The 25756-nt window shown below is 42.1% G+C and overlaps 1 protein-coding gene across 2 annotated transcripts in view; it reads left to right on the forward strand.

Annotated features, from left to right (window-relative positions):
- The window catches only part of VASH2 (vasohibin 2), a 47922-nt gene that overhangs the window by 19340 nt on the left and 2826 nt on the right, over positions 1–25756 (forward strand). Inside the window, exons 5-7 of one of the 2 annotated variants that reach the window (XM_072990109.2) lie at positions 1754–1828; positions 9672–10053; positions 13863–14056. In XM_072990109.2, coding sequence (XP_072846210.1) covers positions 1754–1828; positions 9672–10053; positions 13863–13982 — 577 coding nt within the window. In that variant the 3' untranslated portion in view covers positions 13983–14056. Of the gene's footprint in view, positions 1–1753; positions 1829–9671; positions 10054–13862; positions 14057–25756 lie in introns of those variants that run through there. The other variant, XM_020794644.3, reaches the window with a different exon arrangement.

Raw genomic sequence — 25756 nt, forward strand, 5'->3', positions numbered from 1 at the left:
ATTTGTTTGGGCCTACCTTGATTGTGACTTACTTTAGCATAGTAAGTTGTAACTAGAGTAGGCCCATTTGACTCAATGGGACTTATGAAGGCGTTGACTCACCAAATCCCCACTGGTGCAATAGGCCTGCTCTGGTACAACTTAGTATGCTAATGAACAGGATTTCAGCATACTAGCATTTTCCCAAAAATAGGACCTAACCTGAAAATAACCCTAGCATGATTTTTCAGGATGCTCGTAATATAAGCCCTACTCCAAGAATAAGCCCCAGTTAAGTGAAACCCCGCCCTCTACCATGTGCAGCAACCAGAAGAAGATGACATGGCTGCATTTGAATAAATGTAGATTATTGTGGTGGCGCTGCAGGTTAAACCGCAGAAGCCTCTGTGCTGTAAGGTCTGTAGATCTTCAGCTGTAAGATCGAATCCACGTGACAGAGTGAGCTCCCGTCGCTTGTCCCAGCTCCCGCCAACCTAGCAGTTTGAAAGCATGTAAAAATGCAAGTAGACAAATAGGTACCACCACGGTGGGAAGGTAACAGCATTCCGTGTCTAAGTCGCACTGGCCATGTGACCATGGAAGATTGTCTTCAGACAAAAGCTGGCTCTATGGCTTGGAAATGGGGATGAGCACCGCCCCCTAGAGTCGAACACAACTGGACAAAAATTGTCAAGGGGAACCTTTACCTTTACCTTTAGATTGTTGTACATGGGGGGAACCTCCTCTGAAAATAAGCCCGAATGCATTTTTTAAAAGAAAAAATTAATATAAGACCCTGTCTTATTTCTGGAAGAACACGATATATATGTGAAGACATTAACACAAGTGGTTTTTGCATTCTGCAAGCCATCTGCCATGTGCCTAGGTGTGCAGGTGGGTGCACAACCAATTGTGCAACCTGAGAATGCCCAAGAATGAAATAGGCAGCTCACAAGATTATGCACTCTATTTGCATGAAGTTGGATTGATACTGTGCAATACTAATAGGATTCTGGCTCCTAGATTTTTTTCCAATGACCATCCTTTTCTCATGCTTTGTACTAGCTTTGCCCCCCATCTCCGCTGTTTCTGCACCTGCTTCTCACTCCCCAAACCCTTGGGTTGCATTCGAACCATTTTGTACTGGAGGATGGATTTTAGTGCAATGTTTCCTAGGCATGTTAGTGCTATTGCACCATTGGGGGGGAGGGGAAGCAGCAGGCAAGAAAGCACGCTGAGGAAGTGTGCCATAGACTGACAAGTTCCAGTACAGATCTGGCTCCTTATGATGTTCAAGGAGGGAGGCACAATCTGCACAGAGCAATAAGCCCCCAGTGGTCATGGCGAAGCATCTCAGTGCAAGATAGCTAATAGGACCTAAATTCCAGTGAATCCTATGCTCTTCCATAACCAAATGACAAAAAGGGAGGTGAAGTCAGGCAGAACAAATGGTGTGCCTGGAAGAGCCTTAGAACTACAAGCTACAATATGTATCTTGTAGGAACTTGTGAATAGTTGCTCCACACACCAAAAACTCTTTTGTAATTTGTGCAGATTTGAAGGCATTCAGTGCTCGATTGAGGGAAGAGCAGCAGCAACAAAAAAGTTTATTCTCTTTGTTTCCCTCCTTAAAAACTGCCTATAAATAAGTGTCTTTGTGGGCAACGCAGATTTGCTCTGTGACCGATGTCATAAGAACTTTGAGGCAAAATCATTCCTGGCCCAAATGTTTTATAAATAAGATATTCTATTTTATCTTGTCTTGCCCTCCTAGGCTAATGGAATCTGCAAGAGAAATGACCAGGGAATCTTTACCTATCAAATGCCTTGAAGCAGTTATCCTTGGGATGTATCCTTTTGTCTATACGTTCTGCCATCACAGCTTTGACAATGGAAGAAAGGGTAAATCAGATTACGTAGACTTCTTATACCCCCCGCCCAAGAATTTCAGGTGAGTTCATTGGATTGTTGCAAGGTAGATTCCTTTTCTATACGCGTGTTGAAATAAAGGTTCTCTATAAGTCAGTGGTGTTTTTAAAAGGACTCTTTGTAAAAGCAAAACAGATAACGAAATGAGATATTTTATATCTTTAATATCAATTGTTTCAATAAATGTAACATCTTTAATATAAATTGCTTTGTCACAAATATTACTGCAAATTATTTCATATGATTTAGGGTTGTGAAAACATGCATGACTTTGAAGCACTTCCAAAAGAATCTATGTAGACTAGATGAATGGGCAATAAAATGGAAAATGTCACCGAGTGGAAGCGAGCATAAAGCAATGTTCACTGCAGAGAGTTCTAACTCATCATACAAATATTTCTTCTGCATCTCTTTCATTATATGATCCATAAAACACATTGAATTTCCCGCTTAGCCTTGAGAATTAGCAGAGAGGTAACACCATGGTATCTCCAGTATGTGCCATAAAGTGAACACCATGGAGGAAGGATGAGATTAAGAAGTAATCATAATCAGAACTACAACTTTTACTACTATCATTACAATGTTTCTATCCCCATTTACTTATACTAGTCATATGATGCGTATTACCTGCCTAAAAGGTGGCTTGAACATTTTCTTCCTTTTTAAACATAAATACACCTTTATTTTACTGCCTAAAGGGAAATTTTATCATGAGTGGCCAGGCCACTAGCTACTTACAATAGTGATTTGGAGCCAGCAAAGTATTGACAGCTTCTCCCTTTCTGAATGTCAAGACCACAGTTAAACTTTCTGATAAATCTCTTTCCATCTGTAGAAATAAGGCAGCCACTGGTGAAGTCGCAAGCAGTTCCCTGTGTTCAGGATGGGTTTGAATTGAAGCCGCTGTAGACTGTGCCTGTCTTTCAAATCAGGGAACTTTCCACAGTGTGGAGCAGATTAGGGAGATGTCATTTTGATCAGACTGCTTGACAGATTGCAGTGCTAATTTTTGCAAGTTTTTTTTAAAACCACTCTCTAATCTCTCTTAGTATGTCTACTGAATTAGGACTTATAGCACTCCTTTCCTGCAGGCAGTACATTGCAAGGCTAGGACAATGTTAGTTGATGGAGCCCTGTGGATATTAAACTCTCAGCAAACAGAAGAGGTTATGCAAGTTACCTGATCTGAGCTTTTCCAATGGATCTAGCCAGCTTCCTGTGTGTTGTGTTGGAGGGGACTGATTGCAGTTCAGCTTCCTCTGGACAGGATGCATATCTTTGCATGGAGAGGAATAGACAAAGGACCTTCTCAAGTTTCCTAGATTCTTCTTTAGCTGCTTTGACCAATGCTGACCTTCCTTCCTTCTAGACTCATAGTCTCAGGGTTTCTGATGTCATTTCCTTCTTTCTCACATTTCCTTCTTGCTAGGAGAAGACAGAGGCAACATTTTGCTTTGCTTTTCCATAAAGGGAAACCTGCTTTGCTAATAATTCAGGGCTGAATCCACCAGTCACCTTGGCTGTGGCTTCCTCTGCTAATAGATTCTGAACGGATTCCAAAAATGAACAAATTCATGAGCAGCAGAAGTTAGCAGATAATTGGTGTTTGAGCAGCCCATAACAATGGGATTAGATTGGGGCTGAGTGTCTATGTGTGTGCCATCAAGTTGCAACTGACTTATAGCAACCCTAACAAGGCTTTTGTGGTAAGTGAGATAGTTAAGGAGTACCTTTTCCAGTTCTGTCTCCCTAGTGAGTTTCCATGGCCAAGTGAGGATTCGAATCCTGGTCTCCAGAATCTTAGTCCATCACTCTATCCACCACACTGCACTGGATACCCTAAGTGTTCAGAACACTTCCTAAAAGGGAAGGGTCTTAGCACATTTGGGAAAGAAAGAGGTTAGGAACTGTGGCAGAGCACCTAAAGATGCCACTGATCCAGCTGGAAGCAGAAATGGCACAATAGGGGCTATTTAGATGCAGACGAGAAAAACCACTTGGTATTGTAACAAGAGACCCTCCAGTTACAAACTGAAGAATGAACTGAATTTAAAGAAAAAGACTGAAGACATCGAATTTCTCTTATGAGTGATAACCAGATACTCTGATGTGTAAATACTTCTAAAGAAATGTAGCAGGATTAAAACTGGCCCCTGCAAGAAAAGGAGGTGGTCTCATCCTATCGTTGTAGATATTTTCTTTAAATAAATGTGACAGAGGGAAAATTGTTCTAGGCCCACTTGACTTGGTTCATGGAATCTGAGCAGCGCTTGAGAACAGCAGGAGAATTTTGAAGAGAGAAACAGAAAATAGCAGCTTTCTTTGGGTCACTTCCAAAATTCCTTGAACATTTGTTTCCATCCTAGAGATCCAGAAAGAATCACAAACGTTTAGCCAAATCATGACAGCTGAAAAAGTAGAACTTTTAAAGAGACAGGCAGAAATTGGTAGTCAGTATCCAGATACAAGTTCAGCTTTTTGTCAATCCTGGCTGCTAAGGGACAGCAAATTGACCTGTAAAGGAGAGACAATACAAAACAGCTCGACAGCAAGAATAAGTGTTAAATGAAAAACAAACAAACAAACAAAAACAGTCAGTACCTTCTATGTGGTGGTAGCTATCCATGGGAAAAGGACAAAGGACTGCCCCAAATCAGAAACAAACCAAAAACCCAAGTGGAAAGAGATATGTATACAGTGGTGCCTCGCTAGACAGTTACCCCGCATGACAGTTTTTTCGGTAGACATTGGCTTTTTGCGATCATTCTAGCGATTAGCAAAACAGTGATTCCTATGGGGGAATTTCGCTGGAAAATGTTTGGTCCCTGCTTCGCAAACCGATTTTTGCTAGACGACGATTTTGATAGCTCCCTCCGCACTCGCAAACAGATGTTTTCGGGACTCAAGCTTCGCAAGACAGCAATTTAAACAGCCGATCGGCAGTTCGCAAAGAGGCTTTCCTATGGCCGATCTTCGCTAGACAACGACGATTCTTCCCCATTGGAATGCATTAAACAATAATTTCGCTAAACAGCGATTTCAGGGGAACAGATTGTTATCGTCTAGCGAGTACACCACTGTACTCAGTTTTACTGCCAGAAATTACAAGTGATGTGTACAAAGAGAACAGGACAGGCATTCTGTTTAGGTTTGGGAGCATCTCAACATATTTTGGAGACATAAACATCTCAACATATTTTGGAGACATAAACATCTCAACATCTCAACATATTTTGGAGACATAAACCGTTTGTTATACACCAGGAGCAGAGAAGAGTAACAGAAAACAAAAAGTGGAAGGAGATGGTAAAGGCATTTTGATTTATGAAACTCAAGAGGATTCCGAAAAGATAAAATGCTTAATGATGTCTTGAATGTACTGATAACTATAAATGGGCTCATATCGGGACTCAAGTTAGAGAAAGAGGATGTGACCTAAAATCCTGAAGATCAAGGTATGGTAATGCACAAATGGTAAGTATATTGTGTAATCTCAATAACAACGGTTTCTCCTAGAACACAGGACCTTGTTTACTTACTCATAAAAATAATTGTGTGCTATCAAGTCCACTCAAACCTATGGTGACCCTTTCCAGGATTTTTTAGGTGGAGAATATTCAGAAGTGGTTTACCATCCCCTTCTTAAGGGGCCACCCTGGGACTGTGCAGTTTGCCCAAGGGCACATAGGCTGGCGCTTCTCTTAGGAGCTACAGTGTGGAATTGAATTCCCAGCCTCTGACTCTGAAGCCAGAAATCTAAACCACTGAGCTATCCAGCTACCTTTAATCATAAGAGGGGGGAAAACCCTATGCACTACTATTGTTATATGCTGTCAAGTCACACCTGGCTTTCAGCAATTCTCATAGGGTTATCAAGGGAAGTGGGATATTTAAGGAGTGGTTTTATCGTTGACATCCCAAACTGAGTTTCAATGGCCCAGTAGAAATTTGAAGTTGGATCTCTTGAGTCCTATTCCATCATTCTATGAACTATTCTATCAACACACTATCAACCCCACCATCATTCTATCAACCACATGAACTCTTCATACATTAATATTAGGGCTGGGTTTTTAAAAACCAATCATTGGTAGCTCTTGAGAAACAATTGAGGAAAATAGAGTGAACTAGTACTTTCAAAAATTGCAATTTCTTCTCTGCATGGCTGGCGCAGGACACAGTGGTCAGTTCTTCCACACAGGCTTCCCCTCCATGAGAACAACAATTTTCAGTCTCCCCTGAGTAATTTACATAAAGGCTTGAAATATTAAAAAAACGTTTTTGTAGCATTTGCAGCACTTAAAAGCAAAAATAACTTATGACTCAAAGCAGAAAAAAAGAGGTGGGATGACTGAATTTTAAAAAAATCTGCAGTACCTCAGCATAGGCTCTGCTTTGCATCCAACTATCCTAAAAGGCTTTGAATTGGATTTAGTGTGTTTTAAATCATTTTTTAAAAAGGTGATTGGACAATATACAGTAATTGGAAATGTATATTGTTTTGAAAGGGAAATGTGTTATTTCGATTGGAAGCAAGATTCTTTACTCTTCCACCAGGGAGTTGCTTATTTTAACTTGGATGTCAGATTGATTTATTTTGAATTGGTTGGCATGCGTGAATGCCTCTCTCGGTGTACATTGTGTCTGTGGTGTTTGCCACTCGCTGCTGTGCTTTCGGCGCTCCTTCTCTTTCTCCATCCCTCTGGGTGCCCCCTCCTTCACAAGCCTAGAAGTGCAGATCTAGTCAAAATGTCTGGTCAGTTTCAGCCCCAGCCTGGTGTGTGTGTTTCTCCCTCCTTCCTCTCCCCTCGGTGTTTCTCCCTCCTTCACAAGCCTAGTCAGTTTCAGCCTCATTTTATTTCATTTTTTCTGTTGTTCTTTTTCTGGCTGTTTCAGATTCCAAGAAATTAAAAAAAGAATTAACACCACAGCAACAGTGGCTAGTGGCTGTGAGAGGTAGCCAGTATGAAGGCAGGTAGACACAGGACAAAGCCTCAAATGAAACAATTCTAAACGTCCACGTAGCCCCCTCAGCTGATATTTCCGTAGTGTAACCATGCTCTAGGTTGGCGGCTACTGGAGACAGATCTTTCTCTGTGGCAGCACCCTCAAAATGGAACCCCCTCCCAAGGGAAGTTAGGTTGGCTTTTCATCTCTGCTGAGCTTCTGACTAGCAACTAAAACTATTTTATTCTGTAGGGCCTTTGAAATTTAGGACAGATTTTTAAAACTGGCTTTTAGAGAAAGTTTGGGATCTGCTTTTTAAGTAAAATTTTAATCTGTTTTTAATAATTGTATTCTATTGTAAATTGCTTTGGAAGCCCTGGTAGGCAGAAGCCAAATACTTATGCAATAAATAATAGTCACAGTAAATTGGCCTGCTGAATATATGTACAGAAGTACCACCAGAAAAAAGGGGGTGTCTTCATCTGGTGTCAAAGCTTCAGATGCCAGAAACTCACCATCTCTGGTTATTGTTTCTGGGTATGTGATAGTATGCACAACCTGCCTCCAGAGGATCTTTTTCTCCTAGTTAGAAGTTAATGAGATCAAATTGCAATGTCTTGGAGACCTGATGGCTTGACAAACGTGACATAGGGGCCAGATGGCCGCAGGGCACATGCGTGTAGGCTTTTCAAGGAACTGCTTGGAGTCAGATGGTCTTAATCTCTTTTGTTCTGCAAGGAACAATTGCAACAGAGCTGTTCATTGCATGAAAATTTTGATAGATACGAACAGAAGGTGAGGCAGATTTTAGAATTAATTATATGGAAGAAGAAAGAGTTCTTGTGATTTTGGTTGTACATTTACTCATCTCAGTGCAAACCCAAACTGCAGCAGTAGCTACTTAAGAGCTAAATGACAAAAGGTCATTTTTGTTTCAAGATCATCATATTCATTCTAGTTAGACTTCACTGGTCCTGGTATATTGCCCTGGGAAGTTTGAATTGAAAGATAGTATGAAAAAGGTGTAGAGCTATGGATCTTTGCTCTGATGGCTGATCTGCTCTTTGCAAATGCCTAATTTAATAAGTAACTGGCTTGATAGATCAATCATTTAGGCAGAGCTAGAGACTGGGAGTTTGATTCCCCACTCTGCCTCCTACAAGTAGAGCTAGCCTGTGTGGCCTTGGGCAAGCCATGCAGTCCCAGGGCACCCCTAGAAGAGGGGAATGGTAAATCACCTCTGAGTATTCTCTACTTAAAAAGCCCTGAAAAGGGTCGTGTAAGTCAGAATTGACTTGATGGCACATGATGATTTTATTATTAATTTATAAGTAGCGTGAACTAATCAGTCTGTTTCATTGGTTACTTTTTCAGTTTTTCTGAACTTTGTTTCATTTATCTCACTTTTTCATCCGTTTGTCTCCTTGAAAAAGTGTTTATTTCTGTCTAGGCAAGGCACAGGGATGATATGAACTAATGGCCACAACTTTATTATATGGTTATTTAACCAAACCATCCTCTATGGTGGGGCATCCTATTCTATGGAAACTCTGACAGAAGCTGTTCTTTCTGTCTTCAGAGTGTGCTCCCTGCCTGCAGCCTTGCTATGAACCCATCCCAATGCTACCCAGGTTTCCTTACCCATGAAGCCTTTGCGGGAAGTTTCCTTCTGAAACCGTATGCTTTACAGGCAGTTGTGATCAAGTAGGCCTTAAAGTTACTGGTATAAATGAGACCCTGAACCTTCTTACCCACGGTGGTAGTCTGGTGACCTGCTCTTATATATTTATTATTAATTATGTCTATTTATTTTAACATTGATATTTATTTATATTTACTTACCAAAGGGTACTCATGGAAGCTCACCATCCGAGCCTGGCCTATCCATATTTCTTCTACAGTACAGCAAAGGAACACATATAGAACTTAGCTCCCTGACCTCACCAAAACTGAAAAATATGGTCCTGAGTCTTGCCCCCGGGCTGAAATATAAATGTAATTCTCTTGTTCTAACAAAGCGCCCCATCACTTCTCAACAATTTAAAAATAGTATCTCAATGAGGCAAAACCACACCCAAATATTTGGACAAAGCTGTTCTAAGTTCTTTGTTTACTCTTTGGTGTGCTTGATCAAGACTCTGTGGGTCCCTGCTCCCCATCCAGACTGGATGTGGCAGATGATACTTTCAGTACCTAAGGCTATCTGTGTTTAATTTTTGTGTAGGTCTGCAGTTGCCCTCAAAATTAACACCTTGCCTTTCATCAGGTCATTATCAACATTAAAGGAATAATGACATCCGCTCCCTTGAAAAAGAAGAGTGGATGCCACTCCCACGCTAGGCCTCATTGCTCCCTCCACTCAGTGGCACACAACAAGCTAAGTCCAAATTGGAAGCTAGTTGCTAGAACTTGGATCTCTCATGTCTTAGTCCAACAGCCTTACCACCCCATTGGCTTTCAATACCAATGACCATAATGGAAAAGACTATGACCTACTGACCTGTGTTCCTGCTCAGTCTGCCATCCAGGTGTTGATGGACAATCTCAAGACCTTATGGTTCTTTATCTTTAAATTTGACTTGGACTGGAGAGTCTTTCAAAGAGAGAACTGCCCTCTGTAAAGAAGGACACATGGCCATCCCATCTCTGCCTGAGAGGTTAGAAAAACACGCCCACTTAGACTAGAAAATAAAAGGTGGGTCACAAAAACGAGTATCATTCAGTGTAAGACAAAATGTATGAAAGTTGTATGGGATGCGGGAAGCATTTCCCTTCATTGAGAGTCTTTGGTGCCTTAACGCGAGCCTTGTCAGATACTTAACCAATGGGCAGCCTTCTGTGGAACGATTCCCAATCAGCTTTAAATCCCATTTCTCAGGGAACAATTTTCATCATGTGGTGCTTGGAATTTATTTCAATGGCCGATATGGGTCACTGGGCATGAGCCGAAGATCGGAGCTGATGGACAAACCATTGATCTACCGGAATCTGAGTGACCTCATCTTTGAATTTGAAGAGTCTTATAAAAAGTACTTACACTCTGTAAAGAAAGTGAAAATCGGATTGTATGTCCCCCATGAGCCGCACAGCTTTCAGCCCATTGAGTGGAAGCAGTTGGTGCTCAATGTGTCAAAGATGATGCGGTCGGAGATAAGGAAGGAGTTGGAAAAATATGCCAGGGATATGAGGATGAAGGTAAGTGCCACCTGGAGGCAGAATGTATGCATACAAAGCAGGAAAGCAAGAGCCCTCTCCCTACGTGTAGTATAATCTGCTTGGGTGAACTCAAGAAGTTTGGTTGCTTGAGAAAGTTTTGAGGAAAGCACATTTTCATGTGTTTCAGCTGGTTTCATGCAAGATCATTAATAACACAACAAGATTACTATGTCCGAAATCCAACTCCTGATTCCTTCTAGTAGATCCATTATGGAACCCCATTCAATTAATTGCTAAATGTTAAGTCAATATTGGAGATGAGCACAAAGAGCGTCATCTCAATTCATAATTCATACGTGCGACACCACAGGTGCCACGTTTCCCCTCTCTCCCCTAGCCATCTGCCCCACTCACAAGCCTCGGTGCGCCATCCAAGTCATTCTCTGTCGCCGGCTTCCAGTCCAGGAGCCCAGGCTTCCCTTCCCCACCTCCTCTGGCAGCTGGCCACTCACTGGCTATGCAGGGAGAAGCTCTGTCCCACCTCCTTGTCTGAGTGATTGGCTGCTGGAGGAGGCAGATAAAGGAATCCAGGGATCCTGCCCGCACTGGAAGCTGGAAACAGAGGATGACAGGGTTTTCTAGGTAGAGCATACTCAGGAGTGGTTTACCATCCCCTTCTACTGGGGGCATCCTGGGACTGTGCAACTTGTCCAAGGCCACACAGGCTGGCTCTTCTCACGGGAGGCACAGTAGATAATTGAACTTCCAACATGTGGTTCCGCAGCCGGATATCTAAACGACTGAGCTATCCAGCCAGCATTTTGTTCTTATGGGTAGGTATTTTTTGATGCTATGTTATTGTTTCTATTAGCTATTAACTGTATATTTTCATTAGAACTTAAGACTTTTAAAGATGAATGCTAATAATGCTAATAATGCTAATAATGCTAATGCTAATGCTAATGCTAATGCTAATGCTAATGCTAATGCTAATGCTAATGCTAATGCTAATGCTAATAATAATAATAATAATAATAATAATAATAATAATAATAATAATAATAATAATAATAATAATAATAATAATAATAATAATAATAGGAAGAAGAAATGAAATAAAAATCCTTAGACATTTTTCAGAATAGATTGCTTGTTTTGACCTAACTGTAGCAGTTAAAGCTGTCTTGGATTCATGAATAATTTGTAGAGATGGAAAGAACATTTGCTCAAATCCTTGTTCTCATTGATCTAGCTTGACCTGACATGATGAGAGAGCTCAGGAATTTTAACTGCTAGATAGCTCAGTGGTTTAGGTATATAAATTGAGCGTCTGATTCCCCACTCAGCCTCCTTGACAGGGGCGGGACTCAGTGATCCATAAGGTCTCTTCCAGCAATGCAGTGCTAAGATGGTGATGATGATTAAAGCCACACAAGATTTTTTGCCTCTAGCCAGGTGTGAAACAAAGAGCCATTTCCAAGTGCTATCTCGTTAGTGTAAAATATCTCTAGTATCTTTTCCCTTGAGCAAGCATAGAAGGATGGTCTAGCAGGTAGTTATGAAAGACGCAACCCGTGCTTCTATTGCTTAATATTTTAAATGAAAGCTATAGTCATCCTTGTTTGTGTCAATTTGCACAAATTGTTCAGGTTGATTGAGAAATAGCCATTTCTGAGCAAAACTGGCAGTTTAGTGCAAAACATTTGAGCCATTGCCAGAACTGACAGAACACTTTGACACCATTTCCATTAATTGTAATTGGTTGTGGAGAAGAATTATAAACTAAATAAACGAAATAATAAACAGAATCAGTCACCTGGGACAGCCTGCCCAGTGGCAGCATTGACGTAATACGTGACAAATAGGATTTCAAAGGTTTCTGACCATCTGCCAGCAATTAGGGCGAAGTGGGTATCCTTCACCCTGCTTGCCACTCTTTTCCTTCTAGAGCTGCCCCAGGCGGTTTCACTTCCCCTTTGCTTCATGAAGGGTTCTTTCCAGCTTCCAGCTTTAGAGCAAAATTTACTTTCAAATAAAGAGGGTCAGGGATCACACTCTTAAACTTCTTTGGCCTTGGCAATTACGGTGTGGGCAATCCTGGTGAAATGACATTAGCAAAAGTGCCTTAGAATCACACTCTTTATCTCAATTCTCTGCACCTTAGCCTTTAGTCCTTTGGACATGAATATGGTCAGTCAAAAGGAACACAACTAAACATTCACACCTGCATACACACCTACAGATGTGCATGGGAGAGAAACAAACCCAGTCCACAGAAGGATACAAAATGCCCTTATTCACAGGCAAGAGAGAAAGGAAGGAAGGAAGGAGGGAGGGAGGGAAGGAAGGAAGGAAGGAAGGAAGGAAGGAAGGAAGGAAAGAAGGAAAGAAAGAAAGAAAGAAGGAAGGAAAGAAAGAAAGAAAGAAAGAAAGAAAGAAAGAAAGAAAGAAAGAAAGAAAGAAAGAAAGAAAGAAAGAAAGAAAGAAAGAAAGAAAGAAAGAAAGAAAGAGAAAGAAGCAGATATATTTCAAGTACCCCCACAGATGGCACCTAATTTATTTTAATTTAATTTATTTTCTTCTTCTTCCTCTCCTACCGGATATTGAATGTCATGCTGGCTATTCTGACTTTGGATTCTGATGTTTTCTTAATTTTTTTCTAGTACAGGATCCAAGGTAGCTAACAATATAAATCAGTGGTTTTTAACCTTTTTGAAAGAAACGCCCCCTTGAGCCATTGAGGAAGTTATCACCGCCCCCCCTCCCCGCGGTGATGGTATCTTTCTTATTTATTTATTTATTTATTTATTTATTTATTTATTTATTTATTTATTTATTTATTTATTTATTTATTTATTTATTTATTTATTTATTTATTTATTTATTTATGACACTTAAATCCAATGACCCCTGAAAACAAAATTCAATTCTAAGAAAATGAAATGCCCCCAAAACATTTAATGATTTAGTTGCAAGCGAATTTTAAGACGCAAAAAGAAATATAAAAAGGGCACAAAAACAAACCACAATGCAGGAACTAAAAATTTCAAGATGAAAACTCTGAAACTAAATTAAGATTGGAGGAAAATATATATTCATGCACACTGTAAAAAGGCTGCAGCCATCTTAACAGGTTTGGCTTGCTCCAGAGCTCCCTTACCGCCCCCTTCTGCTCCAGCGCCCCCACACCGCCCCTTTTAATTCTATCGCCCCCCTGAAAAATGAAATCGCCCCCTGGGGGGCATTATCGCCCACGTTAAGAACCACTGATATAAATTAAAAACAAATAATGCTAATTTATAATATAATATAATATAATATAATATAATATAATATAATATAATATAATATAATATAATATAATATAATATAATATAATATAGATATTAAATAATATAATATGATCCATTACTGCCAAATCATATGCTTTGTACTCAGAAGGACCTGAGTTTAATCCTAGGTGTTTCTATGTGGTGTGAGAAACACCCTCACCATAATTTCTGGTTGGCTGCTGCAGTGGAGAACGTAGAGCCACCTGGATATTATTTGACTACAACTCTCTCTAGCCTTAGCCAGCACAGCTAATAGTGAGTTACTGTGGGAGCTGCAGTCACGTTTCCCAGCCCTGTTGTACAAAATACTGAGGCAGGCGGGCCAATAGCCTGACTTGGTTTATAAAAGTTTCCTCTGTTCCTCTCTGCACAAAAATGGAGAGGAAGCCCTGCAAAGACACTGAATCACAGGGGAGTTTTATAAAATTTAAACTTTTCATACATTTTTATCCCTTACCTGAAAAGCAATCAATGCCAAGGGAGACGTTTCTTAACTAGTCCATGTCTCTCTTGCAGATTTTGAAGCCTGCAAGTGCCCATTCCCCAGTCAAGCAGAGATCACGAGGGAAGTCTTTGTCCCCACGAAGAAGACAAACCAGCCCTCAGAGGCGGGCCTGCCGAAGAGACAAATCGTAAGTATCGTTAGCCTGAGCCCTGCACTGTTAATTAGGTCATGTATTGGCAGTTGAGGTAAACATCAACAAGAGTGGAATGAGCTTCAATTGAAGCTAGCTTAAAGGTAAAGGTAAAGGTTCCCCTTGACAATTTTTGTCCAGTCGTGTTCGACTCTAGGGGGCGGTGCTCATCCCTGTTTCCAAGCCATAGAGCCAGCGTTTTGTTCGAAGACAATCTTCCGTGGTCACATGGCCAGTGCGACTTAGACACAGAACGCTGTTACCTTCCCACCGAGGTGGTCCCTATTTATCTACTTGCATTTACATGCTTTCGAACTGCTAGGTTGGCGAGGAGCTGGGACAAGCGACGGGCGCTCACTCCGTCACGTGGATTCGATCTTACGACTGCTTGGTCTTCTGACCCTGCAGCACAGGCTTCTGCGGTTTAGCCCACAGCGCCACCACATCCCACGTGTTGCTATTGATTGATTTTGCTGATTGCTTTGATTTCCTGACCTTTTTTTTTTTTTACCATGGTGTACCTCATCTTGGTGTGTAGGTTGACTTTCCATCTAGGCACTGAACACCTTAGCATGAACAAGATTGTTGTTGTTATATTCCTTCAGATGTGACCTGGGATCAACAGATCTGCTGCTTGCAATTCATGTGTATCTTCCTGTCCTCCAGATCAGGGCTGTATTTAGGAAGGGCAGCACAGTGGGGTTTTGTTAAGAACGCCAAAATTTAAAGGGCACTAAAATCTAGAAGTCAGCCTACTTCATCGTGTTAGGAAGATAAATGGTAATGCCTCCTAGCTCTGTTTAATTTTCCTTGTTTTGAAAGTATACATTTTTCTCTTTAACATTGGGAAAGCAGCACATCCTGCTTCTCCTTTTTCTTGGCATGGAGTAGAGGGGCACAGCCATGCCCCAGGGTAGAGTAGGTGATAGATGGTGCTCCTTGCTCGAGGTATCAAAAATGCTACTTACGGAGACTGTTAGTATGGTGCTAGTCTGAGTCTTGGGAGGTCTATGTTCAGTTCCCCACTGAGCCACAAAACACACTGGCTGATTTGGAGTCAGTCTCTTTCTCGGGGCGTGAATAGACAGGGGAATTTGAACTGGATCGTATTTTAAAAGGCTCTTGTCTTTGGTGCAATCTATCCTATCTTGCACATGAATGATCCATTCATTCACATGGGAGACATTGCTTCTCCTCATACAGCACTTCAGATCACTTCAGTGTCTTCTCGTTTTGATGAATTATACCCCCACCCCTTTCCCTTTCCTTACTTTTTGTCATGGCTGTCATTCTGTGAAGGACTTGTGAAGGAGGGACACAGACACACAGACACACACACACACACACACACACAAAGAGGAGGCATAGAGGAGAGGGAGCATGAAAGGCACACCAGTGAGTGGCAAATGCCACAGACGCAATTTACACTGAGAGAAGCATTCACACATGCCAAAATGATTCAAGATGAATCAATTTGACATCTGGGTTAAAAGTAAACATCCCTCTGGTGGAAGAATAAAATACCTGATTTTTAAAATCAAAATAACATAATTCCCTGTCAACGCAATCTGCATTTCCATGTGACATTGTACACTCACCTTTAAAAATGGTTTTAAAACATGTGAAACCCAATTCAAATACTTGGCTTTTCCGTCTAAGATTCACCAGACTTTTACCACCCACAGCTTTGTGTGAAAATACTTAAACTATAGCAGGGTTGTTGGCAGGTTTTTGGGCCTGAGCCCCAAGTCCAAGACCAAGTCTTTGGTACCAAATCCTGAGCCTCAGGTCCCAAGTTCGAGTCTCTACTTGAACATATTTTTCCCCCAGAAAAAAAAGGGAGGGGTGGATGTGCTGGTTCTGAGTCAGGAGTTGAGTCTGTGTCACTGAAAAAAAAGTCAGATCTGAGTCAAGTCATTGGTGTGCCTTGTCTGATTTGATAGCGAGTCCTGTGACTTGAATCCCCAGCCCTGAATTATAGCAAGAAAACAACCATGATGAAATATAACGTTATCTACAAGACAAAATAATTATATTTGAAGAGGGATATTTTCACAGGGAGCTCTCTTAAAAGGGGCTCTCAGTGTTTTCTCTCAAGAGCTAAAGATTTCACTGCCTTCCGTTACTAAATATACTTACTAAAGTATTCATAGCAGCTGCTGAATTAACTACAAGTTTCTATTTTCTGTGCGATGTATTCATACTATAGCTGCATCACCACTTTCTTGGGATGGTCTCTTGGTCGGGGTTCCTGCCCTTATGTAGTGTTTGGATAATTATAGTTGGTAGCAGGTTGCACATTTCCATGCAAACCCCTCCCTGCCTCATCACACCTTCCTTAGAGGATATTTTAATCTTTGTGTTTTGGTGGCCGTTTCCACAGTTGCTAGGATGACACAAATGTCTGGGTGGTGGGAGGAATCCATTTGACGAAGATAACTCTTTTGCCCTCTGTCCTTCATGATAATAATACAGTAGTACCTTGGTTTATGAATTTAATGCACTCTCCGGGACGTTACGTAATTTGAAAAATTCATAAACCAAAATGTGGATTGCCATAGGAATGGGGGCGGTGCTACAAACCACCAGGCACAATGCATCCTGGGGAAACTTCCTTCGTCCTGTGGAAAAAAAACATATACTGAGGCATTATTTTCAATGGAGTTCCTTTGTAAAATGAAAATTATGTTAACCGAGGCATTCGTAAACCGAGGTACCACTGTAATTCCATGCCATCAAGTCAATTCTGATTGAACAGCCCTTTCCAGGGTTTTCTAGGTAGAAAGTACTCAGAAATGGTTTACCAGTCCCTTCCTTTGAGAGCTCTTTGAGACTTTGTAGTTTACTCAACGTTACACAGGCTGGCTGTTCCTCCTACAAGGCACACTGGAGAATTAAATTCCTGACTTCTGGTGCTCCAGTTTATGGAGCTATCCAGCCAGTCCTATTTTTATGAGCTGCAAATGCTTAAATGCCGTTTAAATCCATAGCATTTTTGTAGGATGTTCACTGAATGGTTTTGATGGCTGACTCTCTAGAAGAGAATGCTTAGTTTTATCTTTTCAGCATTAATATGAATTCTGTTTAAAGATTTAAGTCATTTTCAGGAAGTAGAATAAGTCTTAGGAGCAAAAGAATTGCTGTATTGCAATTGATCAAACATCCACTGCTCTGTTTTTGGGAGTGGTCCCCTAGGTAGGGGATACTTAGAAAAGTTTGACTGTTCCCTTCCTGTAGGTGTGTCCTGAAACACTGCAGCTTGCCCAAGGCTACATAGGGTGGCTCTTCTCCAGGGATATACAGTGGGGAATTAAACTCCAAACAATTTGGCTCTGCAGCCAGATACCTAAACCACTAAGTTATCCAGCCAGCTGAATAATCATGAGCAGAATCAGATCAGTTCTGATGTATGGTGTCCATTTTCAGGATTTCCCTGCTATAGAGTATTCAGAAGTGATTTATCATTTTCTTTTTCTGGGGACACCCTGCGACTGAGCAGCTTGCCTAAGGCCACACGGGCTGGATGTACTCACAGGAGACGCAGTGGGGAATCTAATTCTCAACCACTGGCTCCTAAACCACTGAGACGTCCAGCTATATTTGGGTGTAGAACAGGTCCCTTTTTAAGTTAGCAGTGATGAAGTGCTGCTAGGTAACAAGTGGATGTATGTATCCCTTGTTGTGCATCAACTCATGCCCCTGCTGTGTGACAAGGGATACAAACAATGGCTTTAGCAATTCACCTTTGCCGGTTACACCGTTGTGCTTACGCTGATGTAACCAGCGAAGAGGATTCTGGCCAATGCATCTGCTCTAGTAGAGGAGGTCAATTCAATTTAACCCAATTTAATTTGCTCCTGGTTTTATCTATATTTTATTAGGTGCAGTTGTCAGTTGCTTGTTTCATTGTTCCTTTTTTATATTGTTGATTTATTTTATATCACCCAAAAATGTTTGGTAGTCTTAAACTGTGATTAATGAATGAAGAAACAAATAAATTTAAAAGTTGTCTTATCAAGACTGCTGGCCATTTTCATGCGGGGGGGGAGGCAACATGGTTTTATAACCCTTGAATTTCTGAAGACTAATTTGTTTTCCATATCCTTTAAATTCTGTGGGATCAGTTTAGCAAAATTCCTTGGAAAGTTGTGGCTTTGACTTCTTTGTTTCACCCCCACACACACACATACACACCAAACTCAAATCTGCAAAGATTGCTTCCCCTCATCATTCATGAATTTTTTATTTTGGCAAGCTAATTAATGCAGATCAAGTGGCAGGCCCTCACTCAGCATTTTCCCTGCCCTCTTCCCCAAGCTGCATAATTTGGCAGGTGAAGGCTGAATAAGCAGTTTGTCGTTTGCTCTGAGGGAAGCTTCAGCTTCTTAGTGACAAGCTGTTCTAAGTCGCTGCTTTTTTTGTCAGCAGGTTATGTAAACCCCTCTCAGGGCCCAAATTCATTTTATCTTTTACTTCTCTCTGGAACTCCTTTCAAATGTTTAGGTTTGTAGGAGTGTGTGTATGTATAACAAATGCAAGGGCAGCATTGTGTCAAGTCTACCAGTTGGGTCATTGTTTCCAGAATGATCTTCCCTGGCGGTGGCAGCAGTCTCAAAGACTCCTGGCAGAGGTCTTTCCTAGTCTTAACTCAAAGGTGGGCAAGTTCTGATGATCCAGAATGTTCTGTCCCCAGGCCATATTCTGGCTGGACCACTATGGAGTCAGAAAATGAGGGGATACCCACTTTGGGTTTATGTTTGTTTGTTTTGGAGCTGGAGAGGCTGGGCCTTTGAGTGCAGAACTGCTGCTTCTGAAATCAAGAGCAGAAAATTCATTCTGGACGTATGAAGGAGGTGCTTTGGTGGTGCCAGGAATGTATGGAAAAATCAATGGGGGCTGTGTGATCCCAAGCCTGTAATTTACCACCCCTGCTTTAACAGGAGACGTGAGGTGCAGAATCTGGAATACTTTAGTTGCCAAGTAGGGGCTGAAACATGGAACTTCACTTCTCTGCTGGATGATTGATTCCTTGGGTCCTTCTAAAATACTTTGGGGGCACTAATCAAGGTGGGGACATCAGCTCTCTTTTGTCAGCATGTTGAAGAAAAGGCAGGTGGGCAGTTTAATCAGTTTAGCCTTTCTACTTGATCCAGTGCTTGTATACCTTCTCCTTGGGTGTGACACATAGTCACACCAAGTAGGTGTGACATCACTGAAGATGAACAGTTTTGGATGATACTCCATATGTTTGGGGAATATGTTAGCCAAAATCTTCTTGCACAGTACTGCCTACACAGTGGGAAGAGCTCTGTGGTTAGCAGCAGATTGCTGCAGATTAAAAACTCCCTTTTTCAGTTTCATGGTGTGCATGGCTGGCACAGAGTGAGATGAAGTCATGTGAATATGAAGTTGAAAAAGGAAGTCTTTAATCAGTAGCAAGCTGTCACTGACAATGAGCACACATTTTTGTTGCGCAAGAAGAATCTACCGGACAGGATTTCGGTCATTAGGTTGTTGCGGTGCTGCAAATGTTAACCCAGCCCTTTCTAGCCCACGAGCCAAACTCTGATATGTCTGGGTATTCTCATATACATCCATAGTGAGTTTTTCCCCAACGGGGTAGGGGTGGTGGGAGCCCAACTGGTTGAAGGTCCTGCCCTCCATGGATATGTATTAGAGTGCACACAGAGACCCTTCTGACAGATTCTGAAAACGTGAACAGTAGGGTGCTTGGCTGCTAAGTGTGTTGGAGGCAGGGGATAAATACAGCTTGATTGTTCCCTCGTGCTCTTTCATTGCATCGGGCAAGATCATCTGAACACTTCACAATGTAGAGATTGTCTCTGAAGTATGGGATCCTGCAGGTTATGTTCAGGGCACCCTGAATGCAACCATCTGCATAGAGCTAGTGACATATGAGCAAGGCAGTTTTTGTTTATTATTGTATTGTTATTCCATGTTATTTCATTAATAATATTTCATTCATTGCCAAAGCCAGAGGGAGGCTTTTCAGTATGGCAACCAAAATTGTCTGCGTTTCAGTGCCTGCAACACCAATTACGTTAGAAGCTGGGAAAGTTGATGGAGAGCATACAGAAAGCTTCTTGTGCACAGGTCGGCTGCGATTGTTTGGCTTTTAGTTCATGTACTAGTTTGACTCCCTGATTTCATGGTTATGAAACAAGGCAATCGTCTTCTATTTTCAGTCTCAAGAACTGGAAGTAACAGCAGCCTGCAGCTGTAGCTGTTTGGAAAATGTCACTTAACAAAATCGATTATCTTCACATTTGATACCAAGTGAAGTTTTGAAAATCCTTGGTTTTTTTTTTTAGTTTAAGAGCAAAGAGTGTTCCTGTTTTGATTGGGTTTGTGCAGAGGCAATATGGAATATATGGTGGTTGTTTTCTCTAATTGCAATCTGGCTGGGAAAGCATCAACACATTTTTATCAGGTTTTAGTAGTACAGGAGATCCCAAGTGGCCAGGGGAACTGGTCATGGTTTGTTTACTTAAGCATTGGGCAACAGCTCACATTAACTTGAAAAATTGCCAACATTAATCTGATCAGTACCTATTTAAAAAGTATCACTATATATAAAAGCATTTTCTTGGAAGCAAGTCTCATTGAACTCAATTGTACTTTTTTTTTTTAATTGAGACATGCATATAATTGTGAAGCTAATTTCTGAGTTCCGCCCCCCTCAATCCAGCACAGGGCACTTGTTAAATCAGATGCTACTTTTAAATAAAGCATCTTTAGGACGGGAGGAGCAATACATGTGTGTGAGTCCATGCATGGATATATATGTGCAATTCATATATAAAATATGTTTGCCCTATATGCTGAGAAAGCTCTTTCACACCCTCAAGGTGGCACAGGGGCAATTAACTCTGTTCTGAAGGACCCAAACAATCCTTGAGCTTCCTATACTCCATTTAAAAAAGAAAGGTTACTTACCTGTAACCATGGTTCTTCGAGTGGACCTCTGTGAATTCACACATATGGGTTTAGTCTGCGCCTGCGCTGACATTCTCGGAGCATTCTAGAGCTAAAAGTAACAATTTTATGGTGTGATCCCCCATGAGGCACAAGCTCCTCCCACCCAAGATTCCCCTCAGTTCCTGCAATTTGTCTGCCGGGCATGAGAGTTATACAACAATAAGATACCCGTGACGACAGAGGGGAGGATGGGTGGGTAGTGTGAATTCACAGAGGTCCACTCGAAGAACCATGGTTACAGGTAAGTAACCTTTCTTTCTTCTTCGTGGCCTCTGTGAATACACACATATGGGTGACTGGCAAGCTTACTTATTGGCAGGTGGGACGTCACGGTAGGAAGGATGGCATCACATTTCTGCCAAATCTAGTGGTATTGCATGTACCTACGTGTAGCCAGTATTGCTCTGCAAAGGTAGATGGCATGGATCATATTGGTGCACGGTAGATGTCGAGAGTCTCGATTGTACTCTGAATGCAGCCGAGGTAGACAGCACTCCGTGGAGCGAGGCTAAAGCTAATTAGACGGTGACTCGTCTGACTGCTGGCAAGCCATAGATACAGCCTGGACCATCGATCTAGAGATGGATAGGAAGAAACTAGACTTTTGAAATGAAAAGAATGAAAGCATCAAAAGAGCTTGTCATCTGTTTAGAAGCTCTGGTAGTGTCCAGAGAAAATGCTGGTGAGCATCTTACATAAATATTGTGGAGCATGTGCTTTAAAGGAGATGATGGTGATCTGAAGAATGATGGTAAGATGAAGCATAGATAAACATGAAAATTAGTCGAATACGTCAGGAATGAGACATTAAAGTAGGAAGTCACTTTATCAGGAAAATTGAATAACAGGTGGATCAAATCACAATCCAGCTATTTCGCGCGTTCCCTTGGCAGATATGACAGCCACTAGGAAGGCTGTTCAAAGTAAGTAATTTGGCATTTGAAGAGAAAATGGGCTCGAATGGCGGGCACATGAGTGAATTTAGAAATCTATAGACCATTGAGGAACAATGTGTTTACATGGAGGATGGATGGTACTGAGTCCTGTGAAAAGATGTTTCACCCTAGAGTGAGACAAAAGTCCTACCTACCAGAATAATCTGGTTAATGTGCAACAATAGCAGATTATAACATTTTAAAGCATAAACAGAAAGCCAAGTAGGCAACAGTTTCTAAGAAAGTTGGTAAGGTAGTTCTTTGTTTCAGTATATTTAATAAAGATTTATTTATTTACACATCGACATCGAGTTCATGGTTTTTGAGCTCGATCGAGCACTGATGCCAAAGTGGGAGTATTTCCCAGGTTGCCTAGTTCATGGAAGTTAGGAGGTGAGGAACCAGAGGGAACTGACATGTGTCTGTCTATATCGATCTGAGACAGGCGAACTAGGACCAAGTACCTCAAGGAGGTATTTGGATCGCATTTGATTAGGAATGATGGTGATGGAAGATTCTCCGTAGAATGAAATGTATCGGAGGGAAGAGTTATGGCAAATTCCCTGTCCACTGCCATATGAATATGTCCCCAACAGTGTTTCCGTCCGCACCTGCACAGGAGCAATAAAACCTGTAGTCGGCGTACGGACCCCAGTGAATCCATTGAAGGTCGATACTTTCCAATGGTGATAGAACCGAACTTGCAGTTACTTGGATTAGGGATCCTGCAGTTGGTCAAAAGGAAAAGATACCACTATTGGAGTGGTTGGAGGCTGAGTCTGGATTGCTTTAGCACTGAAGCCGTGGAGGCCATGAATTTGGGGAGATGATTGCTAGTAATAATTATTATTATTATTATTATTTTTTTAAAGAAAAACATACGCTATAGTACCAGTACAGGTAGATGTCCATATCTCGCAGGGGAAGGTTATTATCAAACTGATATCCTGTACCATCTGAAAGACCTTGCAAATGTTGAAAAATTGAATGGCAGTGAAACCTTAGGAATTACTGATTAGATAATAGTGTTGAGGCTGGAATCTGAAACTTGCGGTAGAATACACATGAAAAGATTTCTGAGACCAAGGATGGGACGGATGCCTCCGTCCTTTCTATGTATATAATAGCATAGAAGTAGAAGCCATGCATAAGCCAGATGTAGGAACTTGGATTATGACATGTTTGCCCAGGAGGCAGAGGTCTCTTCCTGGAGGATATAGACAAAAAGAGTGAGTCTAACGTTACTCAAAGGGGAACAAAGACAATTATATAACGTAACCTTGAGAGATGTGGTGACATTCTTGTATGAACCGAAATGTCTGGGAGGCTGAAACTCCAGATATGGTTGAAAGGACTATGGGTAGAACTGAAAGAGGGATGAAAGGGCTGTCGGCCCATATATAATTTAGCTGTTTTCCTATTCTGTGTAAATAATAATAATATTTCTAGTGTCACCGGTCTAAGACTGAAGAGACTGGTACCATGTAATGGAAGACATTCAATTCTGTCCTATGTGTCCTTGATGAGCCAGTGGTTCGTGACTAGGTGAGCCTTCTATAGATACTAAGGATGTGACAGTAGTTGAAGCCCTTTGCATGTCAAGCAGCAATCCTGTGTTGCTTTGCTAGAGTCGTGGTCTCAGAGCAAGAATTTCTAAGCTCTGTTTTAATGGATTTCAAGAGAGGTAGAATTTGAGACCAAAATTGCTCCAGGTAGGCGCCTATTGTGATTGATAGTTGGCCACATGGAGCAGAAGTGAATGAAGGGAATAAGTCTCCCTGCCAAAGACATCAATGTTTCCGTATTCTTATTAGTAGGGTTCAGGGAAATCATTTCTCGTTTTGGATAAATTTGTTCTACGATGATAGAAATGGGACTGGAGTCATCCCAAAATTTCTATGTCATTTCCTCGTACCTTGTACCTGTAATACATTCTTCCTAGATCTTTAATAGGAAGTGGCTTGGTGCAAGCATCCTTTATTAGCTTCAGCATAGTTAGTGTAAGTGCTCAGCTAAGTGATGGCTGGGTCTGGAAAAGGCGGTTCCTCCATTCCCAATAGACGGGATGCGGTGAACTGAGAAGTGAGCTGCGCGAATGAAAAGAAGCACACTGAAGGTGACAGAGGATGATAATGGATCGCATCATATTGGAGGGAGATTAGTTCAAGGAGTGAGATCCGAGCTTATGTCCAGAATTGGCAGATTTGAAGCCAGGACCGGTCGTGCTCGATCATAATGGGCCTTGACACGAGATGGATTGGAATTTGGAAAGCATCTTTTCCTGCCAAAGTGTTATATGGTAGAGAAAAAGAACAAAAATCTTTTCCATGTTGAGGTCGATCCTAATGGGTTCAATGTACATCGAAGATAGTGGCAAAGCTGGTAGCTACGATAGAAAGAAGTCAAACGGACTGACTGGTTAACAACAGAGAAGTAAAGAGCCTGCTCAGTTTGCAGTCCTACCAGCAGTTCTGCCGGTCAAGGCACTGCCTCCCCACATGTCTAGGGGTGGCGGCTGGTAACTTTGGGGTTGAGGCGTTTAACGTTCCCGGAACGCCATAGGCTGATGGGAACATCTTCAGGCTCTTGCAGATGTTACAGCACAATGAATGTGTCACCTTCTAGATCCTGAACAGGTTATCAAGAATAACAATCTTTTTCTGGCTAAAAAGCCATACACCAACAAATGGCAGGCCCTAACCTGTCAGTTGCTTAGACACTGGTTTTCAGGCGTATCGAGCAGCAGTGTGTTTGTGATGCACCTGCAACAGTGCCTCCCAGTGATGCGGAAGGCCTGAAGTGTAAGCGTGCACATGAGCTACCTGCAGGGTGGGCAGAACCAAACTCCATAAGTGGTGATAAGCCCTCATGGCAGAGGAGTACGTGGCTACACGGCGACCAAAAACAAATAACAACGCTGACCAAAGAACTCATCTGTTGACAGTAAAGGAGTGTGACCATCTGTGACAACTGAGAGGGGTGTAGGAAGATTGGTTGGAAACTCTTCCACCCCCCAGCGACTCATGTGAGTCTCAAACCTGAATGGGTTAACAGCAGGTTTTATCAAGGCTCCAAACATTATGATGACGGAGGCGAGTTCGAGGGAGCACTACATCTGTAAAGTGCATGTGGAGGCATAAAGCACTCCATAGCCCATGGCTCAGAATGATGCCAGGTAGAGCGGGATGGTGATGGTGGCCGAGAGCTCATAGCTCCTATCCCAAACAAAAGGGACTGGTCCTACGCAACCTTGTCAGTGTGACAGGACCTACCTGAGGAAAATTATCCAGACTTACCTGACAGCGGCAGGGTTCTCGGGTGGACTCTTGTGAGTCCTTTCCTTATGAGCCTATGCGGGCACTGGCAGCTGAGACAGGGCCGCAGGCTACTTTGTGAGCGAGCCCATTGATACAGAGGGCTGTTTTGTGCCAAATTAACAGCCACCTGCAGGTGCTGCCCCAGGCAGGAATATCACCGACTAGCAGGGGTAGTGGTGGGAGTTGTTGCAGCCCCCCCTTTCAGAGGCAAACTAGGGCTGTCAAGTGCTGCCAGAAAGCTTTCGCCTCAGCACCTGGTTTTGGAAATAGCAGCCACGTGAACAAGGCCTCTGATAAATCAGGCCCAATACACCAAACACCCAAGGGCGTTACCCCAGACAGGCAAAGCACTGACATGCAGGGCTAGCCGCAGGAGCTGAAGGGGCCCATTGCATCCCCAAAGGGAAAACCCAAGCCTTACCATATGTTGCTGGCACATCTACAGCCTCGGTGTGCAGCTCCCTCCAGAAGTCGCAGCTACATGAGCAGGCGCGCGAAGGAGGGTTGGTGTGCGGCACTCACAC

This window comes from Pogona vitticeps, chromosome 1 (genome assembly GCF_051106095.1).
Source record: "Pogona vitticeps strain Pit_001003342236 chromosome 1, PviZW2.1, whole genome shotgun sequence".
In the NCBI taxonomy this organism is placed as follows: Eukaryota; Metazoa; Chordata; class Lepidosauria; order Squamata; family Agamidae; genus Pogona; species Pogona vitticeps.